The sequence below is a fragment of the Strix aluco genome, chromosome 14 (assembly GCF_031877795.1).
Source record: "Strix aluco isolate bStrAlu1 chromosome 14, bStrAlu1.hap1, whole genome shotgun sequence".
Classification (NCBI taxonomy): domain Eukaryota; kingdom Metazoa; phylum Chordata; class Aves; order Strigiformes; family Strigidae; genus Strix; species Strix aluco.
In genome coordinates this window covers 1,842,671-1,859,429 of record NC_133944.1, presented here as the reverse complement: position 1 = coordinate 1,859,429, position 16,759 = coordinate 1,842,671, and the positions used below count along the sequence as shown (strand labels likewise).

At 57.6% G+C, this 16,759-nt stretch overlaps 1 protein-coding gene across 7 annotated transcripts in view; it reads left to right on the top strand.

Moving 5' to 3' along the window:
• The window catches only part of ACSF3 (acyl-CoA synthetase family member 3), a 63,558-nt gene extending 47,021 nt beyond the window's left edge, over positions 1-16,537 (top strand). For 6 of the 7 annotated variants that reach the window (XM_074839253.1, XM_074839252.1, XM_074839258.1 and 3 more), the window contains 3 exons: positions 12,035-12,169; positions 12,723-12,834; positions 16,269-16,537. In XM_074839253.1, coding sequence (XP_074695354.1) covers positions 12,035-12,169; positions 12,723-12,834; positions 16,269-16,386 — 365 coding nt within the window. In that variant the 3' untranslated portion in view covers positions 16,387-16,537. The remainder of the gene's footprint in view (positions 1-12,034; positions 12,170-12,722; positions 12,835-16,268) is intronic. The other variant, XM_074839257.1, reaches the window with a different exon arrangement.
• Positions 16,538-16,759: the final 222 nt, after the last annotated feature.

Genomic DNA, 16,759 nt, shown 5'->3' with positions numbered 1-16,759 from the left:
TGCAGAACCCGAGGCTTTGGTACACGACCTCAAACGTCCACCACAGCTTCACTGGTGCAGTCCCACAGCCAGGGCTGTAGCCTGTTTTCATGCCAATTGGACCAAAATAACTCACATCTTTCCTGTCCTGTAATTCCCTGCGCTTTTTTCTCTTTGGAACATCAGTTCTTTAAAACCAGAGTGACCAGAAGATGCACTCTGGGGTGAATCTTGCATGAATGCATAGTGAGGCAGGACTACGTGACAGGAGGTTGATTCCCCCTGCTAAAATTCCTCCTTCTCTCCCGCGCTGGGCTGAGCACTCAGATCCAGCCACGTGGCCCAGGAGAAAAGGCCTTTGGCAGCAGAAGCAGGTCAGTGTGGTGCAGCACAGGGTCAGTGGGCATCACCCCGGCTTCTCACCCTGCTGCCTCGGGGTCAGTAAACTCGAGGAACCTTTAAAAATTACAGGTGTGAGGGGAAGGCATCCCCAATTTATCAGCCGAGACAAGGGGTAGCTGCACTCCTGGTCTGTCCAGCAGCAAGTCCCTGAGTCCCCCAGTCCCCAGCTGGAAGCAGAGTGGGGGAAAGCACAGCTCAGGATTACTGCCTTGAAATCAGACTTGTCTTATCTGCAGCTTTCACCTCCTGGGTACCTGGGGATGCTGCCAGTGTTCCCAGCACCGCTCCATCTCCCGCTCCACACAGCATGAGGAGGAGTGCCTTATTAGCACAGCTCTTTGTGAGATGCCCTTGAGTGGGTTTTTTTTTCCAGGTGTAAATGCCAGGGGAGGCTGTACCAGTGCTTCACATTCTTTCATCTCGGCAGGGTTTTGCCCTTTCTCCCAGCGTGGCTCTGACAGCAGGCTCAGCGCTGCTGCCTGTGGAATACAAACAAACTTCCCCTTTGCAGAGCATGACAGGAATTCATTCCAGGATGGTTTGTTGGTTGTTTTTTCTTTTTTTTCCTGCTTTTCTTTTTCCCTTATGCTGGATGCTCCAGGGGTCTCTGGAGAAGTTTTGAGAGTGGGGATCTGTTGCTTAACCCCCTCTCTCCCGAGAGCAGGCAGCTCGCAGCAGACCCAACAGCTCTTGCAGATGGGGAGGACTGCAAAGCAGCTTGAAGCTGCAATGCAATTCCCATCCCCTGACCGAGCCAGGGGAGAGGAACCGACACATTGAGACGTTTGCATCCCTCCATCTCTTTGTAGCAGCCATCAGGGCAGTCGGAGGGTCTGTTCCCCGCTTGCTGAGCACACAGCGCCTGCCATTAGTGCTAATGGGAGTTAGGCACGCGCACAGAGAGGCAAGGATGCCCCTGAGCTACAAATCTACTTGGCAATTTTATTATGTAAATAAATGGTGTGTGCACATACACCTGCTGCTGCTGCTGCTCGTGGTGATGTTCGTGGCAAGATACGTAAACAAACAGCGATTCCGTTCTAATAGATTTATTTCCTTTCTCGTGAGCCATTAAATTACCTCCAGATTTCACGCAGGTAGAAATCTGTAACAGCGTCAAAATCTTGCTCTGCCTCAGCGGACGGTGGCCTGTAAAGCGTGACAGCCACCTATTACTCTCAGATATTGTTCTGGGGGGAGGCGTGGGAGCAACCGGTATCATCCTCGTTATCAGTGTCTCTGGGTGTCCCTCCTGGGCTCCCACCACCGCTGGGCAGTTTGCAGTGAAGGCAAAACAAACCTCCCTGTGCTGGGCTGAGCTCGGCGGCTGCGCAGCCCGTGTCTGGAGAGCAAGAGTGCCCCTCCAGACCCCTCTGTCCGACCGGACGGTGAAGGTCTCCTCGCTTCCAGGGGGGTTGAAGCAGAGCTTGCTCTGGCCCTTGAGGAGGCTCTGGGCTGGGGTTTGCTCTAGGAGACCCCTAGAGCAGCAGCACCGGGGCTCACCAGGCTCTCCGACACCCGGCACCAGTCTGTGGGACCTGCAAGAAGAGCAGCCGGCTCCTCTCCGAGCTGACCTGCCTGTTGGCGACCGCAGGAACGTATCTGAGGGCTGCAGCTGCCGGGCTGCGCTCCTCTTCCACTCCCTGGCTCCGCCGGAGGGTTTTGGCAGCAAGATGGGGAGCAGATAGGTCGGGCTGCTGCCAGCGAGAGCGTTGAGGGGCTGTGCCGGGGCTGCCGGTGCCAGGGAAGGTGCTGGGTCGAGGAGCGCGGTGCTGGCGGAGAGCTGCTGCCGGTCCTCTGCCGGGCAGGGCTGGGTCACTGGGAAGGGCGTTTGCATGGCACCCAGGCAGCACCCGAGCAAACAGGAGCCCTGGAACTTGCTGGGGAGAGGAGATGGATGAGATTTCCTCATGAATAATTGGTGCATTATTAATATGCATGTGTTTTTTGAAGAAGTTTCAAACTCTCCCCCACAGGAGCCTTTGATGCTTTATTAATGACTGCGGCGCACACCAAACCCTCGATACACCGCGGGGCCTTGGAGCAGCCCCATGCCCCTGCAGAAGCGGCCCCTTTAGTTTTGGGCATTGTCTTTTGTGAGGCCAGGGAAGGCATTTTGCTGGTCCAAGCAACCGGGTGAGGGTAGATGGACTTGAGCAGCCCCAAAGAGCCGCTGCGGCAGGCTCCGAGGCAGCAGCAGGCCGGTCTTTGGGAGCTCGGCAAGTCTCACCGTCACAGTCTGCGCAGGGTGGAAAAGGTGTGCAAAAAGCAGAAGTTCAACATTTCAGCTTTACGCCCTGGATCAGGACTAACAGGAACTTTCTCGGGTCTCCTTGTAACTCAAAAGAGGATCCAAGACCCTGCAGAAGGGATGAGATCGGGGTTGCCTCTGGTTAACGTTGATGCCCAGGGTTTTCCTGCCTGGTGGAAGCGCTCAGGGCTGAGGGGGGAGCAGAGGGGGACTGGAGCAAGGCTGGGAAAGCCCCTGGTTTCCGAGCCCGTGCGTGCTGAAGTGCTGGGGTGGGTGCGGGGTGAGTGAGGAGGGGTGACAAGCCTGTGGCAGCCTGGGCAGGCGACCTGCGTGAGCTGCGACACGCGCTGCTGCGCAACCGGCCTCTGCGAAGGAGCCAAAATCCAGAATTTCAGAAGTGCTAATTACTGTTAATTAGCTACAATTTGTGCTCGTAACCTCTGTTCTTAGCCAAGATGGCTGACAGCAGCGACAAACGTTATTCATTTCCATGCAATAAATCAAGCTAAAGTTGCTTCTGTTACTTAGCCTATCATTTAGCATTTCATTAAATAGATATGTACACATACATCATCGTTGCCGAGGCTGTGTCAATCCCTTCAGGAGCAGGACTGCCTGTAATCAATCCCAGCAGCTCCGCGCATTGCGGAGAGGCTCCGGATTACCGTGTGCCAGGTTAGCATCTTGCAGAGCATCCATCAGGCCTTGGTAACTCATCAGTTCTTGGGGTTGCACGGCCAATATTCAGCCAGAGAGTTACGAGCAGCAGTGGTGCTGGTGCTCCTAAAAGGAGATGTGGCCTGGGGGAAACAAGGTCTCCCTTGGGTGGATGAGGTCGGATTCCTGAGCTGGGGGCTGACCTACAAGGTCCCTCTTGGAGGAAGATGCTTCTGCTGGGCTGGTGCTGGGCTTTCCGTCAGCTCCGGCATGGAAAGAGCAGCAGCTGAGGGGCTGAGGGTGCCAAGATCACCCTTACTTAATCTTTGCACCTCTGATGGAGGGGAGGTAACGGCAGTTCGTGCGAGCGTTGTAAGGTTGTAAGGGTGAAGCACAACGATGGGACATGGCGGTGGAGGTCGAATAGCAGCGCTGTGGTTGCACTGACGAGGTCCCCTCTGCTGCTGGAGAACTGTTCATTTTCATGGTGGGCAGAAGTAAAAGAGAAAGTGTGGCATTAAAATGAGCCTGGAGCTACAAGGAGTAGCAAAATTCTCACACTACAGTAAGTATTTGTGGGCGTACCAGCTCCGATAGCCCTGAGGAACCTCTGCACCAGGGTGGAACAGCAGCTTCTGCTCTGGTGCAGCCACAGCAACGCTGGGCTCTCCTCCCTGCACCGATGAGCAGCCAGGGCCCCCCATTCCTTGCCCAGATCCTGCTTTGGGACCTGGGCTCCTTGGGGTTCAGCCTGGGCCCTGCTTTGCCACAGCACCTTCTTACCACGGCAGCGGTCCCCCGGCACGCTCAGAGGAGGGCTCTGCCTCTTGCTGCTCTAGGGCTCTCTGGCCCAAGGGGCTAGCGGGAGCTGCCCCGATTTGCCCGTGCGGCACCACGCATTTGGTGCCCTCCCGCTCCCAGCAGTCCATAAATAAATTCCCCTAGTCCATCCTAGCTCACTGTATCAATCTTGTTTAATAGACTGGAAAGCTTATTGCATGGCGGCAGGTCGCAAGGAATGTCGAGGTGATGGATTGCGCCTTCCCGGAGTCGGGCGTCGTTGATATATAATGAAATATTTATGATTTATTCCAGCTAATAAACTGGAGTGAAGTGTGTGATGTATGTGAGCAGATGGGGGATCTATTGATGCAGTTTTCATTGTGTGGGGGGAGGGAAAGGTTTGTGTCCGTTACGGAGACGTATCACTCAGCCTCCCATCCCTCTGCCCATCAAGGTGGGCACTTGGCCGCAGAAAGATTATCTAATCCCCACAGACAGCTTTTAGCACTTGCCTTCGAATCGTTTGTCCACCCCACACCTCACGTGGCTTTTCCCAAGCACGGGAGCCTCTGGCAGCGGGAAAAAAAAACATTTTTTTGAGCACTGGGCTTGGGGTTGGGAGCCAGGCGGGGAGCTTGTGCCCAGAGGGATGGGAAGTGCCACTGCCATGCCACACTCTGTGGCTTCCTGCTCCCTCCAGAAATACCATTTCCATGGGTTTAGGAGACCAGTGAGACGTTGAACCACCCTGGAAAGAGCAGGGAAACTTGAAACTGGTGAAGAAGGACACTCGTCCATGGGAGGCATGATGGGCACGTGGAGCTGGTTGCTGCAGGAGGCTGAAAGCTTGGTGTTTGGAGCAGGAAGGAGCATTTCTGTGTGTAACAGCCCAGGATGAACCTAATCTGCAGGCACAAAGAGCTGTGCCCAAAGGTGGGAGGATGTGCCTGCCAGCTGTGGCCCCACAGCTGCCTTTGAGTGGGCAGGTTGGCCACCACAAGCCGTGGCTGGGCCCCTGTGTGCCCCCCGCGTGCTAGCCCGGGGACTGAGGCTCCCTCCCACAAAGCCCTGTGCAGGAAGAGGGGGTTTGAGCCCCAGGTTTTTGCTCTGCTCTCCGAACCGGTGAGAGTATCAGGGTCAGGGCTCAGGCTCTTCACTGCCTGCCCAGAATGTTGGACCAATCCCGCTTGGAAAAATAAATCATCGTCTTAATCACTGATGTGTGTCTCTGCCAGAGGGTGAGCTCTGCCTCAGCCTGGGATGGACCAGGAGCATCAACAGCCATTTTAGGGAAGCGGGAGACAGGGAAGAGTTAATCCCAAGGTAGAGCAGAGACTGATGCACAACCTCCTGCCCGCTGCTCTGCGGTGTGAGCAGCCATCGAGGCCCTTCGCATCCCGCTGCTGTCCTGCCAGCTGTTCCCCTTTCTGCCTAATTAGCCTCTGGATCGGCATGCTTGGAGATCCTCAGCTGAAAGACACCGGAGAAGGGCAAAGACTGATTATTCTGACTGCCTCCCTGCAAGCTTCCCGGGGGTCTGCCAGCTGGGAGCTCACCGGTCCCCCCCGACATGCTCGTTTGGCGAGAGCAGCAATTCTCCAGGTACAGGCAGTGCAGAGGAATGCAGGAGGGCGAGCGCCTCGATCGGTCTCTTCTTATCGCTGGAAATGAGGGATCGGCTGCCAGGAGAGCAGCTGACAGCAGGGGATTCTCCTGAAGTTTGAGGGGAAAAAAAAAAAAAAGCTTCAAAGACTCCCAAAAGAGCAGGTGTCGAGCCCGGCAGGAGCGGAGCACCGGCAGCGTGGCAGCAGCCGGCGGCACGGAGCTGGGAGCAGAACCCCGCTCCCTCCGACACCCCCCACAGCAGTTGCCTGTCAGAGGGACCAGGGCTGGCTTGGGGTTGTTTTCCCTCTCGGCACAGCTGGAGCAGCCGGTCATTTCTCCAGCCAAAGCGTTCTCTTGGTCAATAGTTGGTTCAAATGTTTCCTTGTGACACCTTTGCTATAGAAACGTTGCTGTGGTGGCCAGGAACGAGCTGACCCATGGGTGAGGGTGTTGGCACAGGAGCTCCAGGGCAGGTTTGCTCCTGGGAGCAAAGAGGCTTTCGGCCAACAGGTCCTGGGAAAGCAGCTCAGGCACCACGTTACTCTCTGGGAGATCTGCCCACTCTGCGAAGGAGGGGCACAAACTAAGGGCCGTAGTGACAGAGTCACAAGGGCCCTTTCATCTTTGCAACAAGTATTTTGCAACTTGAAGGACCTCATTGTAGAAATCTCCAGGGTTTGAGTTTGAAAAGAGGGTCTCCACTGCAGCTTATCTGCTTTCTAGAGTTTGTTTGGGCAAGGCGTGCATCTACAGCCCAGCGGCCACTGCCAAGTAAGGATCTATAGACAACCCTTCCCTATAAATAGATCTCACCCAAAAGCCTCATTTTTAAAACAAAGGTAGCCTGGAAATGGGCTTTTATGTCTTTTACTCAGTGCCTGGTGGTGTGGTTCATGCCAGCCTGTGGTCTCCACGGGCTGAGCCATGGGTCGGCATGGCATGGTGCCTACTGAGCCCATAGGCTGATGGAGATGTCCACAGTTTGCTTTAAGGTATATAAAAAAAATTTTTTTAATATAAAAACATGTATATTTTTATATAAAGCATATATTTTTATATAAAAACATATATATTTTTTAATATAAAAAACAGGCCAGGTTGGATGGGGCTCTGAGCAACCTGGGCTAGTGGAAGGTGTCCCTGCCCATGTCAGGGGGGTTGGAACTAGATGATCTTTAAGGTCCCTTCCAACCCAAACCATTCTATGATTTCATATATATATTTATATAGATATGTAATCATCTGAAACTCCAGCAAAGTGCAGCCACCCCCAGCCCACCCGGCGCAGGAGCCTGTTCAGTATGCAGCTCAGCAGAGCCTTTAACATTTCGCAGAACAGATGCCCACTGAGCATCTTGAAACACATCCAAAGGTAGCGGTGACGGCTGCTGTCAGGGAAACAATAATCCCATGGCCTCGCCAGCATCAGCTGCGCCGCAGCACCGGAGCCGAGCCACGTGCGACGGAGGCTTCTGCCGCTGGCTGCTTTGTCTGATGAAAGGAGCCCGGTTGGAGGTGGCCCGGGCAAGCAGAGGCGGAGATGTGGTGTCAGAGACCGTAATCTTCTCATCAGCCAAAATCCCCTTCCCCGCGCAGCTGGCTGCGAGGAAGGAAATACTGTTTCTGGCTCCGTGCTGCGAGAAGCATCTGAGCACGGGCAGGGCTGCCCCGACCCTGCTGTTGCGTGCTGCTGGGGCGATTCCTGTGCCGGAGGGAGGGATGGGCTTTGGGAGTGAGAATGGAGAGGTGATGGGGTGCTCTGTGGGGTTCACCATTCCCAAGCTGAGATTGTCTCACTGCTGCGAGCTCATGTCAGTCCTCCTAAAAGCAGAGTGGGATGGGGCAGCTCCGGAGGCAGAAGGGGCACGAGGCCGAAGGATGAGGTGTATCTTCAGGCTGACTGGGCTCGCAACAGCCCTGGGGCTCCTGGCCAGGCTGGACACGTGGGAGCCTGCCCCAAGGCATCGGGAGGCTTGCCCGGAGAGGTGAGATGGCAAAGGCACGAGAAGAGCTGGTGATTCCAGAGCAGGATCACACAGGTGCTTCACAGCATCCCTCCTGCCCCTGCGCTGAGGCACTGGGTGCTCCCGGGGAGCCACGGGCATGGCCAACTTCAAAGGAGCATCAGCAGAAATGTGGTTTGGAAGGCAGTGGCATCTCATGGGGGGAGAGCTCCATTCCCCACTCAGAAATGCCCCCCCCGTTGCCTCTGTTGCCCCTGCCCGCCAGGGAGGGGGTACCCACGCTGGCAAAGCACTCAGAGGCTGCTGGGTGAGGGATGGAGGGGCTGGGTGGGTTCATGCACAGGAACCCACGTCGGAAGCCCCGGGGAGATGGGCACAACCCTTGCCACAGGCCCTCGGTGCAGTGCCAGGTTTGGAAATGACGCTCTTAACACTGTTTAAAGGCAGCATGTGGGGAAGAGTCATTAAGCAAACGACAGCATCCTTTTAACTAGTCTCAGTGGCCCAGGAAATCCCCGCTGGCCTGGGAGGCAGCGAGCACTTTGCTGCGCTGGATGTGCCGGCGCACACGCCGTCTTGATGTGCTCGGCTGGTAGCAGATGGCGCGGGGCAGAGGGTAATGTGGCTGTCCTCAGCGGACGGCAGTCCCCCGGAGCCAGCTCTGTCCTGTCAGCACAGGAAGTGACAGCAAGACCCTGATGCTCGCCTTGTGGGAGAGAGGAGACAGAAAGAAAGAGATGGGGGGAAATTACAGAGCTCATCCCAGAAGCTCACGATGATCACAATAATAATGCGAACCGCCCGCCATGCCGGGCTGCTGATCCACGTGAGAGGCAGCGACAGCATTCGTGGGGAGTGGGGGGATGGAAGGTGAGCAGTGAGGAGGGGATCTTCCCTCCCTCTTCATGCCCAAGCTGGAGTGACTCTTCCTCCCATCACTGGCTGTGTGGGGAATATTGGGGAAGGCGATGGCCTGTGGAATGTGTCTCCTTCGAAAAGCACTTTTCACAGTTGGCAGCGGCACTTCTGTGAGCGTGGGGCACGTCTCTGCAGGCAGCTCTGAGCAGATCCTGCCTGTGCTCCTGCCAGAGCCGAGAAGGCAGCGGCTGGCTGCATAGGGGTGATGGCGATGGCCACGCAGGGATGATGATGATGGCCACGCAGGGATGCTGGTGATGGCCACGCAGGGATGCTCACATGGGGTAGCCACCAGCCAGCCTTGCTCCTGCTGCTCCCCAGCTGAGCCAGCTGGGCACAGCACCCAGCCTAACGAACCTGCTCCAGCACCCAGCCTAACGAGCCTGCTCCAGCGCCAGGCCCCAGCGCAGCGCCCGCATCACCTCAGCAGGGCTTGTGGGGCTGGGCCGGGCCCTCCGCAGGGCCCTGGGAGCTCAGGCTGCTGCCAGCTCAGGGGTTTCCTTGTGGTACAGCCATGTCCTGAAATCCCGCTGCCGTGAGCAAAGCACCAGGGGCTTCCCTCACTGGAAACGGGGTCTGAGGCCAGTCAGTGCTGGGGCTTGTGTGTCCCACTCTCCCCCGTGCATGGGGGGACAGGAGTGGGGCAGAGACGAGGCCCCGGTGACAGGCTCTGCCCTGGCAGTTTGCTTTGCAGACAGGCTCTAGAGAAATCAGCCGTGGCTGACGCCTCCCCGACAGACTCAAGGGCACGCGGGGATGTGAATTCAGCCCTCGCTCGTTGTAAGGAGAGATAAGGGGAGCGAGTCGTCCGAGCAGGTGCAGAGCCCTTCAGCTTTCACATTGGGAGACCATGGTGCAGAGGAATCTCCTTCCCCCACCCAGGTCTGTCTCATGGACCCAGCTGTCCCTTGGACCTGTCCCTGGGACTGTTCCCCCATCACGGAGCAGGGGAAAATGCAAATGTGGCAGCTTTCATGTGCTTAAATCCTGAGGAGCAACATGGGAACTGTGTGTCATTGAACCAGGTCTGAATTCCCTCTCCTCTTCCTGTCTTCTCTGTATGAATAAGCAGCTCCTGATCTCCCTGCCGCAAGCTCGTGGTCCCCTAGTGCCACGTTTTAATTAATGTTCACTCTCCGGTCCTGTGTCAGTCACACATGCCACAGTGATACTGGGCGCAGAAGGTAGTTTATCACAGCAGTCATGAATTCCTTTCAACCCTGAGCAGCCAAACACCCCGAGAGCCCAAGTTTAAAACTCTCCCACAACTTTAAAATATTCCAGACAGCCTTCAACATCCACGAGAGTGCCAGGAGGCAGGCAGGCAGATACAGGAGCCATTAATCATTCCCTGGCTGAACTGAGCAAGATGAGCCAGCTGAGCGGGGACAGAGCTCTTTTGGGGAGCAGCCCCAATTTCAGAACTGATTGGGATATTTCCTTGCTCTGACACCGTAAATCTCCGGGCGTTCGCTGCCTTTGCATGCCGGCGGTGAGCTGGAGACAGGTTTTGTTAAGCTGCGTAGCTGGTGGACACGTCCCACAGTACCTGGGGGGGGGGGAAGGTGTGCCAGGAGCGCTGCAAAGCAGCACTGGGAGGGCCAGGAGGAGCCCTGGGAAGGAGGGGAGCGAGGCAGAGGTGGGGTTCAGCCATGTGAACGGTGGGGCGTGCTCACCCCTGCTGCTGTGAGTCCCCCGGGGCAGAGGGTTCCTCATCTCTGAAGGAGAGGACAGGGCTTCACACAGTCCCCAGCAGTGGGGGGGGGCTCTTCCCTGGGCCACCCAACAAAGTCCCTGGCTTGTGATCCATACCAGAGCCCACATGCTCCTTGCACAGATCTCACCCAAACCAGAGGTTTAGCAGATCCTCCTGGCTCAGCGGGCTCCTGGCTGCGGGGATGTTGGGGTGCAGGACCCTGGCCTGTCCTCATTCCCTGGATTTTGAACACATGCCTGGACGGGGGGGGGCAAGGCAAGCGAGCGTGGGAACTCCTGCAGCCCCAGTGGTGCTGGTTCACCCTGCTTGGTTGGAAGCTGCTTTTTCCTGCTGGCAATCTCTGTCTCATCTCTGCCTTTGAGCTTCCCAGCCGGCAGTGAAATGAGATCCGCCAGCGAAGCCACAGCAGGGAGCGGGCCGGGTGTGTGGACACAATGGCAGCGCGTATCATTAAGGAGAGGATGGAGGCTGACGCGTGGGGGGAGAGCTAAGGGCCCCCCTGGTGCTGCCATCAAGGCTCTGAAATGGAAATGCGAGGTCCCCGGCCCCCCCTCGCCCACCGGTTGGCAAAGGCTCTATTAGCAGGATGTGAGTAATCATCTTAAGTAGCTATCAAAGTGCACCAGCTTGTTAAGCATTTAGCCAGGTTGTGCTGACATGACCTCTCTCCTCAATCTTCCCAGCCTTGGCGTGAGCGGCTAATTACCGGCTCACACCTGCCACACACCTTCTCCCCCCGGCAGAAAGGACAGGTCGCATCCAACGTGTTGCTCAGGACAGTCTCATCTTCCCCATGTCGTCCCTCACCTTTTTTTATTAGCAGTAGCCACACAGGAGTCTTGGGGGGAGCCCCCTTTGCAAGCCGTGGTGTTACCAGCTGCAATTCCCCAGAGCTGGGGGGGCTGGGGGCTGCGGTTGGGGCACACACACGCCGCTGGAGCTGCTAGGGAAGACCCGCCGTGGTTTTCGCAGGCACCCAGAGGTGGGTGTCTCATCGCCCGGTGGGTGGGAGGAAGAGGAGGCTGGGGACTATGCAATGGGGGCTGAGCAGCCCCGGTGATGCAGAGGACCAGGAGGAGTCACATCCTGCCGGGATGGGACCACCGAGGCCTTTGTGATGGGTGATGGCCAGGAAGATGAGGAAGGGGCTGAGCTGGAGCCTCCTTGTCTCGTGATCCATGTTGAGAGTGCGCTGGGGAACCTGCAGCGATGGCTCCTGTTTTCATTGCTTCTATATTAAAGGAATTCTGGGTGCATAGCCGCCGCCTTCCCTCTCCCTCCGCAGAGAAGCAACGGCTGTCTCCCCTCTGTGTGTCCCCAGGAGCAGCCTGTCGCGTGGGGAAGGCTGACACCATCGAGGGAATGGCTTTAAACTCCAACAGGGGAGGTTTAGACTGGACATTAGGAAAAAATCTTTCCCAGAAAGAGTGGTCAGACAGTGGAATAGGCTGCCCAGGGAGGGGGTGGAGTCACCATCCCTGGGTGTGTTTAAGGGTCGTTTAGATGAGATGTTGGGGGATGTGGGGTAGGCGAGAACTTTGTAGAGTAGGGCTGGTGGTTGGACTCGGTGATCCCGAGGGTCTTTTCCAACCTGAATGACTCTGTGATTCTGTGATCCCCGGGGCCGCTGCAAAGACTCATCACCATCGTGCTGAGCTTTCCCCACATGCCACTTGCCCACGTGGCACGTCCACATGGCGGGGAAGGCAGAGGACTGGCGAGGGGACGGGTGCTGACGGAGCCCACTTTGCTTTTCAGGAGACACGGCAGCCTACAAAGACGGCGTTTACTGGATCAAGGGCCGCACCTCGGTAGACATCATCAAAAATGGGGGGTTCAAAATCAGCGCTCTGGAGGTGGAGCGTCATCTGCTCGCCCACCCGCACATCACAGGTATGACGCTGCTCTTCCCTGGGCCCCGTGCCCAGAAGGGACAGCGTGTGGGAGCCTGGCTCTAGTGACAGCCCTGACTCAACGGGTGCAGACACGGGGCTGCCCGAGGCCTCGTACTTGGGGGCTCTTCCCAGCTTTCCCAGAGAGCAAGCTGCATTTCAGACCCGTGAAGCCTACGGCAGCTCTTGTCTGAATTTGGAACTGAGACTAGAATTAAGTCTGTCCTGCCCTTGTGCGTGACCCTGTACAAGGGGGTGGAAGCAGTGCCTCCGGCTCCACACTGCTCTGTACATCATAGTCCTCCCTGTTGACTCTCTGAATTGCTCAAACCATGGGGCTTTCTGCCTTTTTCTGTGGTGAAAAGCTCCGTTCTTGGAAATTGTGTCAGCACGAAGGTCCTGGTGTTTTCCTGTACTAACATCCCAGAGCATCCTCCTCCCTGCACACCGCTGCTGCCGGCACCTACCAGCGGTGCTGAACCCCTCTTCTACCCCATCCGCAACCCCAAAAATCGCTCGGCTTTCTCCATCCAAGTGCTCTGCTCTCTCTGCAGACGTAGCTGTGATCGGGCCCCCGGACATGGTCTGGGGCCAGCGGGTCAGTGCTGTCGTGCAGCTACGCAAGGGCGAGATGCTCTCGGTGAAGGACCTGAAGGACTGGGCCAGGTAAGATCCCGCGGGGAGGCGCACGCTGAGCAGCTCGGAGCCTGCAGCACCCTTGTCAGGGCCATGTCAGAGGAGGGGTGAAGGGGTGACTGACAGCCACATAGTGCCTCAGGCTCTGGGGATGGAGAAAAGGCCACAGCTCCAAGCAGGAGGTCGCCGGGCATGTGAGATAATGCGAATAAATGGGCCTCTTGCCCCAAAAGTGCCTTTGATAAACGACCTGCATGTTGCAGCCAAGTGGCTCTTACCTCGCAGCCCCGAGCCTGGCTGCTGGCAGAAAGCACAGAGCAAGCACCAGGCCAGGGGAAGCTTCGTGTTTTCTCAGCAGCAAGAACATTTGCTCAGCTCTGCTGCAATCGCTCCTCGCTTGCCTTCCTACCCACTGGAAGCCAGCCCAGCCCAGCCCCCAGTTAATCCCAGAGACCTCTCCCTTGGAGAGGGGGGGACACCAGGGCTCGTGGACCCTCCTTGGAGTCACCGCAGTACCAAAGAGCATGGCACAGAGAAGCCACCTGCCATCCTGCGACGTTTCGGCATTAAAACCTGCGCCTTCTCCTTTGAATCGGGCAGAGATTGGCCCATGCTGAGATTTCAGGCATCAGCCATGGGAGCCTGAGCAGGCTGGAGCCAGGAAGCAGAATCACTGGGTTTATCGCTAATATTCCATTAGCAAAATATTTAATAGCAGATTCTTTCTTTTCCTGGCAACTCCCTCCTTCAGGCTGCGGATATTTTTGGCGAGGCTGGCGCTATTTTGTAAGCGGCAGGAGCACTTGTTTCATCAGGGGCTGCGCAGCAGCCAATTAAAGATTTCCCCTGGATTTGCAAAAATCACAGTTGGGGGACTGCGATTTAGCAAATGCGAGGAAGATGCTGGCTGGCCGGCTGCTGCTCTGATTAAACAGTCACGTCGCGGGAGAAGAGAAGCAAACAAAGAAACCAAACCCACACCAGGTCGCTGCTTGGGCAGAGGGGCCAAGACCTTGCCAGGGTGTCCCTCCTGCTGCTGTGCACACATTAACCCTCTGGCTGCTGCTGGCCTGGGACTCCTCCTCCTCCCAGGGCGGCCCACGGCCACCAGCAGCTTTTGCTTGATTTAACTGATGTCCTCTTGCAAGCTGAGATGTCCCTTCTTGGCCAGGCTCAGCCCCTACTGCTCATCATGGGCTCTGGTGCTTTGGGGTTTTCCAGCCAGGACCCTCCCCGGCCTCAGCACGGGAGTGATGGAGAGCAGGGAAGGGAGATCTTCATCCCTAATCCTCCCAGCAGGGACATCGGTGACCCCAGCAGATCCCTTCATCCACCGCCCGTGGCTGCGCTTTGTGGGTCACCCGGGTGTTGTTCCGGGGGTCCCTGGCACAGGGCAGAGGGGGCTGCAAGCCGGGGTGTGCCCCCCTTGTCCCTGCACGTCTCTTCCCATCGCCGTCCCCAGCTCTGGGGACAGACATGGTGCTGTTCTGCCTGTGCAGAGCGAGGGCAGGAGCCCTTGAAACAAAAACCCTCGGAGGGTCAGAGGAGCCGGCCGCCCACCCGGGCACCTCCAGGGCTGCTGCTCCCTGCCCAGGCACCACTCCAGCTGCTCCCCCCCCCCCCCCCTTCACCCTGTCTCTCCCCTTTATTTTTTATGTCACTTACATTCGTTTGGCCCTTTTTCTCGCACTCCCTGGCAGGAGACACATGTCCCTCTTCAGAGTGATTCATTTGGCGGCTTTCGCCTCCAATCGTGCTTCCTGGCGACAGGCGCCATCCTGAGTTAGAGGCATCCATATGGTGGGGGGTGCTGGTGGCGGGCGGGGGGAGGACGGCCGGGTGATGGTTGAAAGGCTCAGCAGACTTGGCACCTCGCGTTAGAGTCAGTGCCAGGACGCTGCCAGAGCTGGGCATGGCCCCAGGTTGGTGACACACAGGCAGCAGAAGGCAGGAGAACCCCCGCTCCGTGCTCTGTGGAGGGCGCAGGGACGATGCTCTCAGACTCCCTCCTGCGGCAGGAGACACACACCCCCCACACCCCCACACCCCCACCACAGGCCAGAGCACAGGGCTGCGAGTCACCAGGGAGGTGGCCCACCCATGGTCTCAGTCCTCAGGGACTAGCACCCGGGACACGTCGGGGTCCAGCATCCATCACGCTGCTGCACTGTTTTCCTGTGCTGGCTCTAATAGGGAGTTTCACAGAATCCCAGAGTCATCTGGGTTGGAAAAGCCCTTGAAGCTCCTCCAGTCCAACCATGAACCTCACCCTGACCGTTCCCAACCCCACCAGATCCCTCAGCGCTGGGTCAACCCGACTCTTCAACCCCTCCAGGGATGGGGACTCCCCCCCTGCCCTGGGCAGCCCATTCCAACGCCCAACAACCCCTTCTGCAAAGAAATCCTTCCTAAGAGCCAGTCTGACCCTGCCCTGGCGCAGCTTGAGGCCATTCCCTCTTGTCCTGGCGCTGGTTCCTTGGCTCAAGAGACTCATCCCCCCTCTCTGCACCCTCCTTTCAGGGAGTTGCAGAGGGCCATGAGGTCTCCCCTCAGCCTCCTCTTCTCCAGACTAAACCCCCCCAGTTCCCTCAGCCGCTCCCCATCAGACCTGTGCTCCAGACCCTGCACCAGCTCCGTTGCCCTTCTCTGGACACGCTCGAGCCATTCAATGGCCTTTTTGGAGTGAGGGGCCCAAAACTGAACCCACTCATCGAGGTGCAGCCTCACCAGTGCCGAGCACAGGGGTCAGATCCCTTCCCTGTCCCTGCTGGCCACGCTAGTGCTGATACAAGCCAGGATACCATTGGCCTTTTGGCCACCTGGGCACACTGCTGGCTCATTATCAATCAATTAACCCCCCAGGTCCCTCTCTGACTGGCAGCTCTCCAGCCACTCCTCCCCAAGCCTGTAGCACTGCTGGGGGTTGTTGTGGCCCAAGGGCAGCACCCAGCATTTGGCCTTAGTGAAACTCCTGCAGGTGGCCTCAGCCCATCGCTCCAGCCTGTCCAGGTCTCTCTGCAGAGCCTCCCTACCCTCGAGCAGATCAACACTCCCACCCAACTGCAAACTTACTGAGGGGGCACTCGATCCCCTCGTCTAGATCATCAATGGATCGATGAGGCCACATCAGGGGCTCTGCCTCCCACTCACTGAAGGTCTCTGTGCCCCCTCCGGAGGGGTGGGTGGGTCTTTTTTGGGGTGTGTTGTACTCAGGGAGTGCCCCCCACGCTGGGGCTGGACGTGGCAGGCAGAGCCAGGTACTGGTAACAGGGTCCATCACCGGCCCAAACCACCACAAGCGATGAGGCAGGGCCGGGGTGCGCCCAGGGAGCACAGGCAGGAGCAAAATGGCCAGAGATGAGCTACGGCGCGAGGCCGAAGTCCACCCAGGAGAGGGGGGGCAAGGACAGGTCCCCCCAGGACTGAGCTGCTGGACCGTAATGGGCTGTGCTCCTGTGTTGCAGGGAGACCATGGCACCCTACAGCATCCCGACCGAGCTGATCGTGGTGGAGGAGATCCCGCGCAATCAGATGGGAAAAGTCAACAAGAAGGAGCTTCTGCAGCGCTTTTACCCAGCCTAGTGCACGGCCTCGGGATGGGACGGGGAGCCCGGGGGTGTTTGGTTCGTTCTCCCTCACGGCAGCGCTGACAAGGGGCCAGCAGTGATGAGCAGTGGCGGGTCTGGGCTCCCTGGTCCATGCAAAAAGTCCAATAAAAGCCGGATTCATCCCACATGGTCTCTTCAGCTGATCCGAGCCCGAGCTGCAGGGCCACCTTCCTTGTGCACAAGCTGTTTGCAAGAGGCTCAGGGCAATCCTCAGTCTAAAAGTGAAGTGTGGGGTGAATGCAGGGGGGTCCCAGGCCAGGACCCCCCTCCCAGAGCTGGCAGCGGGCATGTGCTGGCCGAAGTTGCTCCATTTAGCCCCCGTGGAGGTGGTGGGAGGCAGGTGAGGG